The sequence below is a fragment of the Plasmodium sp. gorilla clade G2 genome (genome assembly GCF_900097015.1).
Source record: "Plasmodium sp. gorilla clade G2 genome assembly, chromosome: 10".
Classification (NCBI taxonomy): Eukaryota; Apicomplexa; class Aconoidasida; order Haemosporida; family Plasmodiidae; genus Plasmodium; species Plasmodium adleri (nom. inval.).
This window is the reverse complement of record NC_041702.1, coordinates 1,000,001-1,015,000: the sequence shown is the minus strand read 5'-3', so window position 1 is coordinate 1,015,000 and position 15,000 is coordinate 1,000,001. Positions and strand designations below refer to the sequence as shown.

The 15,000-nt window shown below is 19.6% G+C and overlaps 4 protein-coding genes across 4 annotated transcripts in view; 3 read left to right on the top strand and 1 right to left on the bottom strand.

The window, feature by feature from the left end:
- Positions 1 to 4,202: 4,202 nt before the first annotated feature.
- PADL01_1025100 (conserved Plasmodium protein, unknown function) lies at positions 4,203 to 9,431 on the top strand (the record flags this gene model as incomplete). Its single annotated transcript, XM_028682321.1, has 1 exon — positions 4,203 to 9,431. The coding sequence occupies one exon, from the start codon at positions 4,203 to 4,205 to the stop codon at positions 9,429 to 9,431; it is 5,229 nt and encodes a 1,742-aa protein (XP_028538611.1).
- Positions 9,432 to 10,286: 855 nt separating this feature from the next.
- PADL01_1025000 (conserved Plasmodium protein, unknown function) lies at positions 10,287 to 10,499 on the top strand (the record flags this gene model as incomplete). Its single annotated transcript, XM_028682320.1, has 1 exon — positions 10,287 to 10,499. One exon carries the CDS (start codon positions 10,287 to 10,289, stop codon positions 10,497 to 10,499), a length of 213 nt encoding a protein of 70 aa, XP_028538610.1.
- A 712-nt stretch (positions 10,500 to 11,211) lies between these two features.
- Positions 11,212 to 13,020, top strand: PADL01_1024900 (cell division cycle protein 20 homolog, putative; the record flags this gene model as incomplete). Its single annotated transcript, XM_028682319.1, has 1 exon — positions 11,212 to 13,020. The coding sequence occupies one exon, from the start codon at positions 11,212 to 11,214 to the stop codon at positions 13,018 to 13,020; it is 1,809 nt and encodes a 602-aa protein (XP_028538609.1).
- Positions 13,021 to 13,243: 223 nt separating this feature from the next.
- The window catches only part of PADL01_1024800 (conserved Plasmodium protein, unknown function), a gene marked incomplete at both ends in the record, with an annotated part of 3,192 nt that continues 1,435 nt past the window's right edge, over positions 13,244 to 15,000 (bottom strand). The window contains one exon of the mRNA XM_028682318.1: positions 13,244 to 15,000. This exon is cut by the window's right edge and continues 1,435 nt beyond it. Within this exon, the coding sequence (XP_028538608.1) occupies positions 13,244 to 15,000 (1,757 nt within the window).

The following is a 15,000-nucleotide window of genomic DNA, read 5'->3' as shown; positions in this document are numbered from 1 at the left end:
TTATTTTTTTTGTAAAATATATAATAACACAAAAATGGATATTATTATACAAATAAAAACTATTATTATAATTATATAAAAAGATTATTTTATTATTATTATTATTATTTATTTTTTTTTAAATAATTATTCATTTATATATATTATATATATATATATTATATATATACATATTTATATACATACATATAATAATAATGTATATAATATTTTTTATATATTTGTTTTTAAATTATAAATAAAATCCTTGAAAATTTTTTATATAAATATTATATATTAATATATTAATATCTTCACTCTTAACAATGATCTACAAGAATATAAATTGTATAATATACATATAAAATAATGAATTTATTATATATATTTGTATATCAAACATAAATAATATATATATATATAAAATATATTTATATATATAAATATAATAATGTATAATAATTTATTATTATATATATAAAAAATAATTAGTATATATATATTATATAATATATGTAAAATATATTGCTTATGAAAATTTAAATAATGTATGTTTCATTTAAAGATATATAATCAAAGGGAAAGAAATTATTTGGGAATTTAAGAGGAACGAAAAAATAAATATAATATAAAATATTTATATATATATAGTATATTATTATATAAGTATTTTAAAATATATTAATATATTATATATATATAATACATATAGAGGATTTTATATATATATATAATATAGCAGAATTATATACTAATATTTAATAATATTATACATATAATAATATATATATATTATGTATATATTATATTTAGGCATAAAAAAATAAGCCTTCCGACCCTTTAAGGGGGTATTCTATTATTTTATTATATATATATATATATATATATATTTTAAGCCTTAAACATATCTTTTATTTATGGTAATAATTGCCTTTTATTTTATATTTAATAAATAAATAAAATGTTAAATATCTTATATGAATAAGTAATATTTTTTCTTTTTTGTTATTTTTTTTTTTTGTTTTAACCTCAAATATGTTCTTAAAAATTTAGGGAAATGGGGGGTCCATATATGGGCAGTATAAAATTACCCATATAAATAAAATATAACTATATTTAATATATGATATATTATATATATATATTATATATATTCAAAATGTTTTGTTTTGTTTTATTTTATATATTATTTTATTTTTCTTTTTTTTAAATATAAAGGAATTTAAAAAATAAAATTATTTCAATATTTTATATAGAATGTGAAATGTTTTAAAATAAGATATTTCCAAAATATTTGATCTTTCAAAAAAAACAAATATAAAATTATATATATATATAATAATGTATATGTTTATGTTGTGAAATAATAGATCATTAGTATTATTTTTAAAAAAAAGCTAAAATAAAATAAAATAAAAATAAAAATAAAATAAAACCTTGGCATAACTTTTTTTTCATTTCATTATGATTTACAACATATTCGATATAAAATTATTTTATTTTTATAAATGTTTTATATTTTGTTTTAATATTTTTTTTTAAAAGATCGCCAATTTTAAACCTTCAAACAACCAAAATAAAATATATATATATAATAACAAATGTGAATAATTACTTTATAGTTTATAATAAAAAAACTTGTTGAATGTTTTATATAAATGCTTTCCTTACATATTAAATAGTTTTTAAGTATATAAGAATATACAGGTGTATTATTATAACTCCAATTATGTAATATGTATTAAAAAAAAAAAAAGGAAAAATATTTATAATATATATATATATATTATTTGTTAAAGAAGGAATATGTCATGTATTATAAGCGCATGATTCTTTTTCATTTTATTTTCTTCCATTTTTTTTTTTTAAATATAATTTCTTTTCACATATTTGTCTTTCTCAAATTTTCCATATATAAAAATAATATAAAACGATTCTATATTTTTACTGGATGAACTTTTTTTTTATTTTTTATGTAAATTTTTGGTCTTAATATGAAATAAAATTTAAAACAATAAAGTATGTAACCATTTACGAAATGTAACATATAAATGTAAATATTATATATATATATATATATATGTGGTTTTTTTTTTTTTTTTTTTTTTTTTTTTTTTTTTTTTTTTAATATAAACATTATATAATATATTAAATTATGGTTTATATATTTTAATTTAATTTCTTTTTTGTTCTACTTCCTTATTTATTAATACAACTATATTTAAAAGAAACATGTTATTGTAACAAAATTATTCATATAAGTCTATAAGCATCATGAGGCTTATTTGTAACCAATATTACACATAAATTATATACATATTATATTAATAAATATAAATAAATAAATATATATATATATATATTAATACTTATTATAGTTTATATAATTCCTTATTATATTTTTTATATTTTAATAAAACACAATATAACATATAACCCATTTAACATACTTCTATTTTTAATAATGTCTTATCAAATATTACGACAAAAACAAATGGAGTTCATATATTCAAGGAGGTTTCTTAAAAAGGTAATCACAACATCACAATATAAAAAATCTTTATAATAAAAATGTAATGTTTGAAATATTTAAAAAGAAAACATATAACAATTACAACTATTTAATTATAAATATATATATATATATATATATATATATATATATATATATATATATTTATTTATTTATTTATTTATTTATTTATTTATTTTTCCTTTAATTTACATGACCTGTTCATAACATTTTTTTAAGAAAACACATGAATTGTTCATAATATTTTTTACAACATTATATGACTTGTTCATATATATAGTATTTGATTTAAATAACAAAACAATTTACCACCACTTTTGTTTTGTTTTGTTTTGTTTTTTTTTTTTTTTCTTTTTTTTTTGATATGTTGTAAGAATAGTATTATAAATACAATAAATATTATTTTATTGTTTATCAAAGTATATAATAATATAAAAGTATATTTATTTAATCCTACAACGGTGTATTTTATTTTTTATTTTTTTGTGTGTGTTAATTTATGTAAGGAAAAAAAAATATATATATATATATATATATATATATATATATTTTATGTTTTTAAAATATTTATTTGAATTAATGAAAAAAACATTTTGTATGTTTGTTACATTTATGTGCATTTATAATTCAATACATACAAGAATGATTCTAATTTATATAATATATAAATCGACATGTTCTTTCTTTTTTTAAAAGCATGCTCAAAAAATATATATATATTTATATATATAACAACCATAGTAGTAGAACAGTGTTGTACATATAATAATCTTATATTTATTTTTATTTATTTTATCTTTTTAGAGCTTAGCATATTTAATAGCTTACCACTTAGAAGAACAAACTTTAAAAAAAAGAAAAAACTTAGAAAAGGAGAAATATAATAATAATAAAACAAACAAATAAATAAATAAATAATATATATGTATATTTTTTATTTTTTTATTATATATTTATTTTTATATATTATTATTTTTTTTTTTTTTTTTTTTTTTTTTTACCTTTTGTTCTTTTATTATCTTTTTAGAGCTTCCCATATTTTAATAGCTTACCACTTAAAACGAATGAACATTAAAAAAAAGAAAAAACCTAAAAAGGTAGAAACATAATAAAATAATAAAATATATAAGTAAAATAAATAAATATATATATATATATTTTTATTTATTAAAATATTTATTATTATTATTTTTTTTTTTTTTTTTTTTTTTTTTTTGTACACCATTTTTTTGGTTGTATAGATTTTATATATTTTTATATTGGCTCTATATATATATATATATATATATTTTTCATAATAAATGCTCCAGCACAGAAACTAAACAAATAAAAAAAAATGATTGACCAAAAAATTTTAGTCTTTTAATAATAAAAAAAAAAAATTATAATATTTAATATAGGTTCATGGTTGTGTGGGTTCAGTGTAACACAACAGGTGCAAGAAAATTTTTTAATGTAAAAATATGTAAATGTTTATAATATTTGCATGTACGAAAAAATAAGAGAAAAAGAAAATTAACATTTTAAAAATATATATTTATATATATTTATTTATATTTATTTATATTTATTTATATTTACATTTTAGTTTCCATTTGTTATGGTCAAGAAGAGCTAAAAATATTCGCTCCATTTATATATTAAATACGACGTAAAGAAATTCATTTTTTTTTTTTTTTTGGATTTCAAAATGAAGAGTATAAAGGTTGAAGCTAGAATTCAAAAAGACGGTGATGAATTCTATAATATGCTTAAATTTTTAAGAAGATATGAAGATAAAATTATTAATGGTAGTATAAAATTAAAAAAAAAAAATGTAAATGAAGAAATAAACAGATTTAAATATATTAATGATAAATATATTTTTAGCAATGTAAAGAAAAAAATAAAATTGAAAATAAATGGTTGTATAAAAATAAAAAAAGGAACACCTGAACGATACTATAAACAATTAGTAAAGAAGATCTTACATGGAAACATTTCTATTAACAATAAAAATATAAATAATATTTTAAATTATATAGAATATATTAAATATATAAAATTGTGTGGTAATATACGTATGATAAAAAAAAACAGAACAGATGAAAATGAAAATGAAAATGAAAAGGTCTCTCCTCTTTTATTAAAAGGACATATAAACAAATTAAGATATCTAAAAAAAGAAAATGACGTTAAAAAAGAAAGAAATAAAATGAGTCTAAGAAAATCAAGTTATAATATAGAAAAAAAAGAAATATTAGATCTAACCATGAAAAGATATTCTCACTTTGGATCAGAAAGATATAATAATTACAATTTAAAAAATAATAGTTTTTATGACAATATTAATGTGGATCATAATAAAATAAGAAAGACAAAAGTAAATAAAGAGAAAGAAAAAAATATAAATATAAATATACATAGAACAAATGGTAGTATAAACAATAAGTTGAATAATAAAGAATTTTCGTTTGCATTATATCCTTCATCTGGTGATAAAATTAGAGATGTAGATGAAGTTCAAAAAAAAATGAATACATTTAAATTAAATATACCCTCTTCTATTATTAGTAAATTTAATAAAACTAATAAAACAAATATGTTAGAGGAGAGGAAAAGTATTAACTATAACTTGATAAAGATGAGACAAGAATTTATGTATGAACCAAGAAATAATGATAAAGAGAAGCATAACAAGATACATTTAAAGGGTACTATTAATTATATAAAAAGTGATAATAATAATAATAAAAAGAAGAATAATAGTAATAGTAATAGTAATTATTATAATAATTTCCATTCGATCAAATTTATGTTTAGAGGGAAGAAGAAAAAAAAAATTATTAAAGATAAAATTACTGATGCTAATTATATTTTGTGTAATGAGGAAAAGAAAAAATTATTAGATCTAGACCGATATAATAATGAAAAGAATAAATCACATGAAACATATGTTTTAAGTGGAAATAAAATATATGACAAGATTGATAATAAAAATATATTTCTAGATCATTCTGTTTTTTTGAACTACAATAAGAAAGGTCAAAAACGTTTAAGTAGCTCATCCTCTAGTAAGAATAAAAATATAAATAAATCTACATACGATGAAACTATGTTAAGTATGAGTGATGTAGATGATATAGATTATTTTATGCATATAAAAGAAAAAAATGCAATAAAATATAAGGATTATATGAACAAGCCAAAGAATAAAGGTCAAGGAAATATTTCAATAGAAGAAAAAAAGTCCGTTTTAAAAATTAAAATGACAGAAGGTCAAGAGAATATAAAAGAAAAAAAAAATTATATAAATGATACAAAATGTAAAATAAATAAAAAGGAATCTAATAAATATAATAATAATAATAATATGTCAAATATAAAAAATAAAAAATTTTCATCAGTTTCTAGAAAACTCTCAAAACCTTTTAGTTCATCAAGAAGTGGAGCTATTTTTAACCTCTCCAATAATAAAAAAGAAAATAAAAATAATAAAAAAAAAAGAAGAATCAAATTAAATAATGGAAACAGATATATGAAAAAATATGTAAATAAAATTATGAACATGTCAATATTAAGGAGAAATTTTAATAACGTTAATTCTAGTGTGTTCATTACACATAAAAAATGTTTTGATAAACCCAAGAAAGATACAAGGGTGAATGACAAAAAATGTAGCAACGGGGTTGTAGAAACTGTGGATAAAAAGGAAAGTATTAATAAATTAAATGTGGAAAATAATGAAACACAAATGATGAAGAAATGTAATAAAAATGAAGATATTGGTGATAATAAGGATGAAGATATAGATGATAATAAGAATGATGATATAGAAGATAATAAGAATGAAGATATGAATGATAATAAGAATAAAGATATGAATGATAATAAGAATGAAGATATGGATGATAATAAGAATAAAGATATGGATGATAATAAGAATGAAGATATGAATGATAATAAGAATGAAGATATAGATGATAATAAGAATGACAATATAATAAACCTGTCAACAGATAAAAATATAAAAATAGGTTTTTATTTTGAAGAAGCATGCGATATCAAACAGAGTAATGATAAAAATATCTCTACGACAAATGAAACAAAAAAAATGGGATCACCCCTTAAGAACAATCTATTAACAAAAAAAATGGGATCACCCCCTAAGAACAATTTATTAACAAAAAAAATGGGATCACCCCTCATGAATAATATGTTAACAAAAAAAATGGGATCACCACTCATGAATAATATATTAACAAAAAAACAAGGTATGCTAAAACAATTTGCTATAACAAAAGAAAATATGGATATAACTAAAAAAGAGGGAGTAGTATTAACGATGAAGAAATCAGTTAGTATAAAGAAAGATGCAGATATAAATATATCTAAAGATGAAAATGTTATAGAAAAAAATAAAGTAAATTTTACTATAAAATCCGTACAAAATATCTTATCTAAACAATTATTTAAGTCTAAAGCAAATCCACTTATAATTAATAAAAGTAATGATTCTCAAATTGTCGCTACTAATAAAATTACTGTTGGTGTGAATGTACCTGTTAAGAGTTCATTATTTAAGAAGGACGAAAATGAAGAAAAAAATAATTCTAATAATATAGAGGAAGAAGAAAAGAAGAATGTAAATATGGAAAAACTCATATTAAATGAGCAGGAGGAGAATTATTTGAATGATAAAAATATAAATAAGGCTGGATTATCTAAGGAAGATGATGTTGATATAAAAGAACCCGTTTTGACAAACACAAAAGAGGATATCATAAAAGGAGAAGATCAAAGTATTTCTACAAATATTGTAAAAGAACAACACATGAAAGAAGAAAAAATTAATGACAACACAATGAATGATAACACAAAAAATGATAACACAAAAAATGATGACACAATGAATGACAAGGATAAATCTGATATTATAAATAAAAAGAACTCATTAGAATCTGTAAAAGAAGAAATAACGGAAAAAGAAATGTTAGATGAGAAAGATAAGATGGTACCACAATTATTAGAATGTAATAGTTTACAAAATAAAGATGAAAATATAAAAGATATGAAGATTGAAAATTGTGATGATCATATGAAAGATAATATAACAAATAAAAATAATAATATGTTCATTAAAAAGATAAATATCAAAATGGTTCCTATGCTTAATAAAAAAGCTATTCCTAAAAGTAAAACTTTACCAGTGTTATTAAAAAATAAGATAAATATTTTGAAAGAAAAATTTACAACTAATAAGAAGTTATCTAACGATTCAATTGACAAAACGGAATCATGTAATATAAAAATGGATGAACATAAAGAAGAAGAGAAACAAAATATTGAAAGTGAAAGAAAAATTATAAAGCCAAGTAAAAGTATACATAAAATGATAAACCCAGGAAGACATAGTTTCTTTAATGCTAATAAATTATTAAATTCTATTGAGGTAAAAATAGGAGAGCATAATTCAAAAATGAATGAAAAAGAGGAACCAATTAAAATGTTGTCAAATAGTGTGTCTATAATATCTGATGGGAAAATGGATTCTTTGGACAAATGTGGTGAGGAAGAAAAAATAAATGATGTGAAGACAGATATAGATGTAAATACACATATAGATGCAGATGTAAGTGTAGATGTAAATATAAATGTGGAGGAAAATATAAATCAAAGTGAAAAAGCAAAAATGGTTCTCAAAAAAGGAATACCCAAATTAATGATGAAATTTAAGGCATTCCCTACAAAAAAAATGGGCATCCAAAATTTGGAAAATAATAAAAAGGTAAATAGTTTGAGAAGCATAAAGGATGATAAAACGTTAGAGGAAAAAAATGACACATCAGAAAAAGGAGATGACAACATAGAAAAAAGAGATGACACCATAGAAAAAAAAAATGATACATCCGAAAAATTAGATGACACAATAGAAAAAAAAGATGACACATCAGAAAAAGGAGAAGACACAACAGAAAAAACAAATGAAATATTAAATAAACAATGTGAAGAAGAAGTAAAAAACGAAATAGATAATACCTTACAAGATAAGGATGACACACAACATATTCTAAAAACTACAAAGATTATTCTTATGAAAAAAATACCACCAAAATATAACAAAATGAATACAGTAAAAATGGGAGATATTAAGTTTCCAAACAATATGAATAAATTTATAAATAAATTTCATATGGTAAAAAATTTATCAACATTGAAAGAATTCCCTGTTAAGAAATTAATAAAAAGAGATAGCAACGAAGAAAATAATTCGTTAGAGAAAATAAAAGTGAATGAAGAAAAAATTAATGATGCTGATATGGAGAAAGAAGCTGATGAGGATGTCATAAAGGTAGAAGAAGACTTAATGAATAAAAAGGTAAATGGTGAAACGGAAATTGAGATGGATAAGAATGTAAAAGATAATATGGAAAAAGATGATATTCAACAAGATAATATGGAAAAAGATAATATGGAAAAAGATAATATGGAAAAAGATAATATGGAAAAAGATAATATGGAAAAAGATAATATAGAAAAAGATAATATAGAAAAAGATAATATGGAAAAAGATAATATGGAAAAAGATAATATAGAAAAAGATAATATGGAAAAAGATAATATGGAAAAAAATAATATTCAACAAGATAATATTCAACAGGATAACAGTGAAACCTCTCTAAATAAAAATGAAGAACCAAACGTTGTAGCCGAATCAGCAACGATAGAAAACGAACAGGTAGATAAAATTATTCCAAGAAGTTTCTCTAAATCATTAAGCATTCCTATGAAAATCCCTACAATTAAAGAAAACATGAATAAAGCAAAACCAACATTTTGGAATAAACCAAAAGGGAAAATGTTCTTTTTAACCAAAAAGGAAAAAAGTATTTCGCAAGCAAAGGAAATTTTAAGATCTCTTGAAAAATCAAACAATTGAAAAGTTTAAATGAAATATGGAGATTTCAAAATGGATACAATGATTTCTTGTTTCTTTTTTGTTTCATTTTTTTTTTTTTTTTTTTTTTTTTTGTATATATAAGCTTAATATATTTTTTATTATTTTTTTGAACGTCAACTTGATATATTTGCAATGAAATTATTGAGAAATTTACATTTTGGTATTATTTTAACAGCCAAAAATTAAAAAAAACAAAATGTGCATGCACCAAAAAAAAAAAATAAAATAAAATAAAATAAAAAAGAGACAGCTGTTTTATTAGTATTTCATTTTTTTTTTTTTTTTTTTTTTTGAGCATTTTTCTGAACATGTTCAGGTAAAAATTAAAAACTTTGCGTATCCAAATTGGTTATATTATATATATATATATATGATAAATTTTGGAATATATAATTATAATATTGAATATGATATAATTCCACATATATATATATATATATATATATATATATATATAAATTTTTCTTGTCAGTTAAAATATAATATAAACCGAATAATTTTCTTTTTATAATATTGTCCATTCTGTTTTTGTTTTTATGTAATCCTTATTTTCTTAATTTTTTTTTTTTACAAGTTTATTTTTTATTATAAAAAAGTTTTGTACTTTTCAGAAAAAAATATATATATATATATATATATATATATTTATAGCTTATGTCACTGTAGTTATAATTATTGTTATTATTTGAAGCACATATCAAGAAAGAAAATAAAGTATATATGTATATAAAATTGATGTTATAGAAATAAAAAGTATATACACATATATATGTTTGTTCATATATGTATTTGTTATTTGTTTTATATATATATTTTTTTTTTTTTTTTAGCACAATGTACTATAAACAGTATTACACTTACGACACGTATTACCGACCTTACTATCCCCAATATGTATTATATGAAGTTCCAAGAGAAAAAAATGTATTTTGTAGTTTGACAGAAGCATTATGTAGCTGTGCAGTTTTGATTGTAACGACCTTTACTTCGTTATGTATTACTTCAACGGATTTAATAATAAGAGGATGTGATAATAAGAGGAACTGACATGTCAATAAAAAAAAAAGGAATATACAAAAATATATATATATATATATATATTATTATTATTATTATTTTTTTTTTTTTTTTTTGTGATTGTATTATTTATTTATTTATTCATGTCCCTACGTTTTTTAAAACAATTATATATAATACCTATTTAAATTTTTCTCAATATAAGATTTTTTAAAAAAATATATATATGTACAAAGTCATATATATATATAAATATTGTACCATAAATTAATATAATTATATATGTATATTTTTTATGCCATTAAATAAATTCAATAATATCGTCCGAATATGTAATATATATATATATATATATATGCATGTACTTGGGTATTCTTTTTTTTTTTTTTTTTTTTTTTTTTTTTATTTTCCCCTCTGTCTGTCTTATTTTCTTATAAAATGAAAAATTCAAATATATTTCTAAAAAAAAAAAAAAAAAAAAAAAATGGATGATCCTAATTAGGTAGGAGAGACATATGTTATTTTATTATAAATATGTTTAAAAATATATTCATTAATATAAAATTCTTAATAAGAATTATATTTATCATCATTAAATAATTCACATATATATATATATATATATATATCCAACATGTTATAGTTGAACGTTTAAATTGTGTATGGATTGTTTTCAGATATAAAAAAAAAATATTACCTTTTGTATGATGTATCCGTTTTAATTATAACAAAATATATAAATATGGATAATATTTTTATAAAGTCAGCTATTATAGAAGACTACTACAATATAGAGAATTTTTTTTTACATATAGATAATGAATTACACTTGACGGATTTACCCTTTCCTTGTGATTATAATTCATATGGACACTTTTATTTGTCAAATGAAGACATAAATAAAATTATTTGTTCAGAACAGAATAGATTTGAGAAATATAATTTAGAAAATGAAGAAAAAATTAGCAGTTATATTTATCAAACTAGATATAGTAGATATAATAAATATAACATAAAAATGGATGAATATACATTAAGAAGAAATAATGATTTTAAAAAGAAAAATGTGTATGATAATACAAGTCATCATAACATTAATAGTATAATAAATTATAAAAAAAGTGATATAAATAAAAAATCAAACAGTAACAAATATTTTGATGATGATGATGATAATAATATTTTTATATTTAATATGTATAAAAAAAAGATGGAAGAAAAAAAAAATATAGAAAGATATAATCCAATTAAAGATGATAATATATATAGAAATATCCTTTTTGAACATTCTCAGAAAAATATAATGTTAAAGGAAAAGTATATGTCAAAAAATGTGATACCAATGAATAATCCATATGGTACCCATTTTTTTACATATCCTTCTTATATTTTAAATAATAATAAAAAGGAGAAAAGAAAAATTCCTAATATGCCATATCGTATATTATCTGCTCCTGAACTTATAGATGATTTTTATTTAAATTTATTAGATTGGTCCAAAAAAAATATTATTGCAACTGCTTTAAGTGATAAATTATATTTGTGGAATAATAATACCTGTACAAGTCAGAAACTATTTGTAGCAAACAAAATAGATAAAGATATAGAACAAAAAGATAAGGGCGAAGATAAAAGAAGAAATAAATATAAGAATAAAAAAAGAAAAAATGAAAAATCAAATAATGATAAAGATAATGACAAATGTGAATTGATTGAAACTATAAAACCATCAGAAAAAATCAAACCTCAAAAAACCATAAGTTCTTTAAAATGGAATAATATTAATGGGAATTTTTTGGCAAGTGGTTTATCAAATGGTGTTGTCGAAATATGGGATGTAGAGAAAAGTGTAAGAATACGAAAATATAAAAATCATAAATTAAGAGTTAATACATTGTGTTGGAATCATAATATATTAACATCTGGTGGTCGAGATAATAAAATTATAAATAGTGATATTAGAAGTAAAGAAATTTATTATATTGAATTAACAAAACATAAATCTGAAATATGTGGATTAGAATGGAATGCAGATGGAACATATTTAGCATCAGGAAGTAATGATAATAGTATATATATATGGGATAGATATACAAATAAATATCTATTTCATTTTCTAAAACATAAAGCAGCAGTTAAAGCAATTTCTTGGTGTCCATATAAAAATCATATTTTAGCTAGTGGAGGTGGATCAGTTGATAAAAAAATTTTCTTATGGAATATAAAAAATGGAAAATCTATAAATGAAATCTATACAAAATCTCAAGTATCTAATATTATCTGGTCAATAAATACTAGAGAAATTATATCAACTCATAGTAATTCATTAAATCAAATTATCTTATGGAATCTACCACAACTTAAAAAAGTTACTACATTAAAAGGTCATAAATTAAGAGTATTATATGCAGCCTTAAGTCCTGATGGTACGTCTATAGCAACAGGATCACCTGATCAAACCATAAGACTATGGAATCTATTCCCAAAATGTGGAGACAAAAACATTTCTCTCTTTTTTCCCATATCAAATTGTTACAACATGGTTAGATAAATATAAATATATATATATATATATATATATATATATATTTTCCTATTGTAGTTATTTATTATTTATTATTTATTATTTTATTTTATTTTTATATGTACAAAAATGATTTAATATTTAATTGTGAGTTTTTAAATATATACATATACATATAATATATATATAATATATATATGTTCATATACATATATATATTTTTTTTTTTTTTTTGCGCTGACAAAATGTGTCACTTCTTTTGTAACTTACATTTTTTATAATTAAATATGTCATTATCATAATTTACACTACGACGTTTTATTTCATCCTCTAAAATATGAGATGAATAATTTTTCATAATTAAGCGTGCATGTTTATTACCTGAATATTGATTTGTTTGAGGTGTTTTATCATAATTATTGTGTGACAACCTAGACACATTGAAATGTTTGTAATTATTATAAACTTTTTGATCATTTTCTTCATTTTCACTTTTCATATATTTCATATTATTATCTTTTTCATTCATATTACTATTTCTATAATTTAATTGATTTTTATATTTTTTATTTTTTAGTACATTTGTATTTTCATTATGGGTCTTATTATTCATGTTGTATTTGTTGTATATATTATTGAAGTAGTTCATATATTCCATATTCTCCACTCCACGATGTTTGTTATGAGAGACATGGTAGTAAGCATCATCTATAAAATCATTACCATATTTATCATCATCATAATAATTATCATCATAATATTTATCATCATCATAATTATCATCATTATCTTCACTATCATCATTTAAAGAGTAATAATTGTCACTTATAATTTCATTTTCCTCACTTCTAAACGATATCGAATTGTTATCATACCTTTTATTTTCCTCATCATTATATAACAAATCCTTTGATGATCTTTTATTCCTTTTATTTATTTCATTCCTTTTATTTGTTTCATTCCTTTTATTTATTTCATAAATGTGTTCGATGGATTTCCTTCTTTTTTTGATTTTCCTACTTTTTGGCAAGGAAAAAACCAAAAAAGGTTTTTGTATACCATCATTTTTATTATCATATATTTGTTTCTTCTTTTTATTTATTTTTTTTAAATTTTCAAACGTTATATCAAGTTCTTTTATTTTTTCCTCCATATTTTTATACACATCTTGTGTCTCTTCATTTTGTCTCATATAATTATCATAATTGAATTCTTCAAAAATATTGGAATTATAAATAATTTCTTTTTCTTCTTCATGCTTCAGATTATTATTCAAAAATGTATCAACATTATTGTTTGTTTTATGTGAGCACTCACCATTTTGATCACATCCAAAATTCTTATTCTTTTCATTTGTCAGAACATCATAATTTTTTTCTTCCTTATTGTCCTCATAACTTTTGTTTTTTTTCAATTTATTAAACATACCATCATAAGTATCACTAAAGGTATCCTCCTTTTTGTCATATGTATTATCTTTACTTTTAATATTTTTCATAAGATCATAACAGTTATCCTTATTTATATCTTCATATATAGAGGAATTGTTTTTTTTTTCTTGGTCTTCTTCTTCTCCTCTTAGATGTTGTATATTTCTTAAATTATTACTTTCATAATTAAAATCATAACTTTTTTTATTATAACAGTTTATTATATGTTCTTCTTCTTCTTTTTCTATAGATGATACATTTTTGACGTCCTGTTGTAACTTCTTAATTTTTTTTTTCTTATCATCACAATAATTGTAGTTATAATTATTATTATTATTATTATTATTATTATTATTATTTATGACAAACGTATCGTTCATTGAATGGTGTAAAATATTTTCGTGTTCATATTTCTTTTCATTTTCATTAAAATCACATGATATATTAAAATATGATGTAAAATGAACACATCCTGTTATTATATTATTATAATTAAAATTTGTATCATCCTTTATATATTCATTATCATATAGTGGTAAATATATTTGATCATCCAATTCATCCATACTAGAATTAT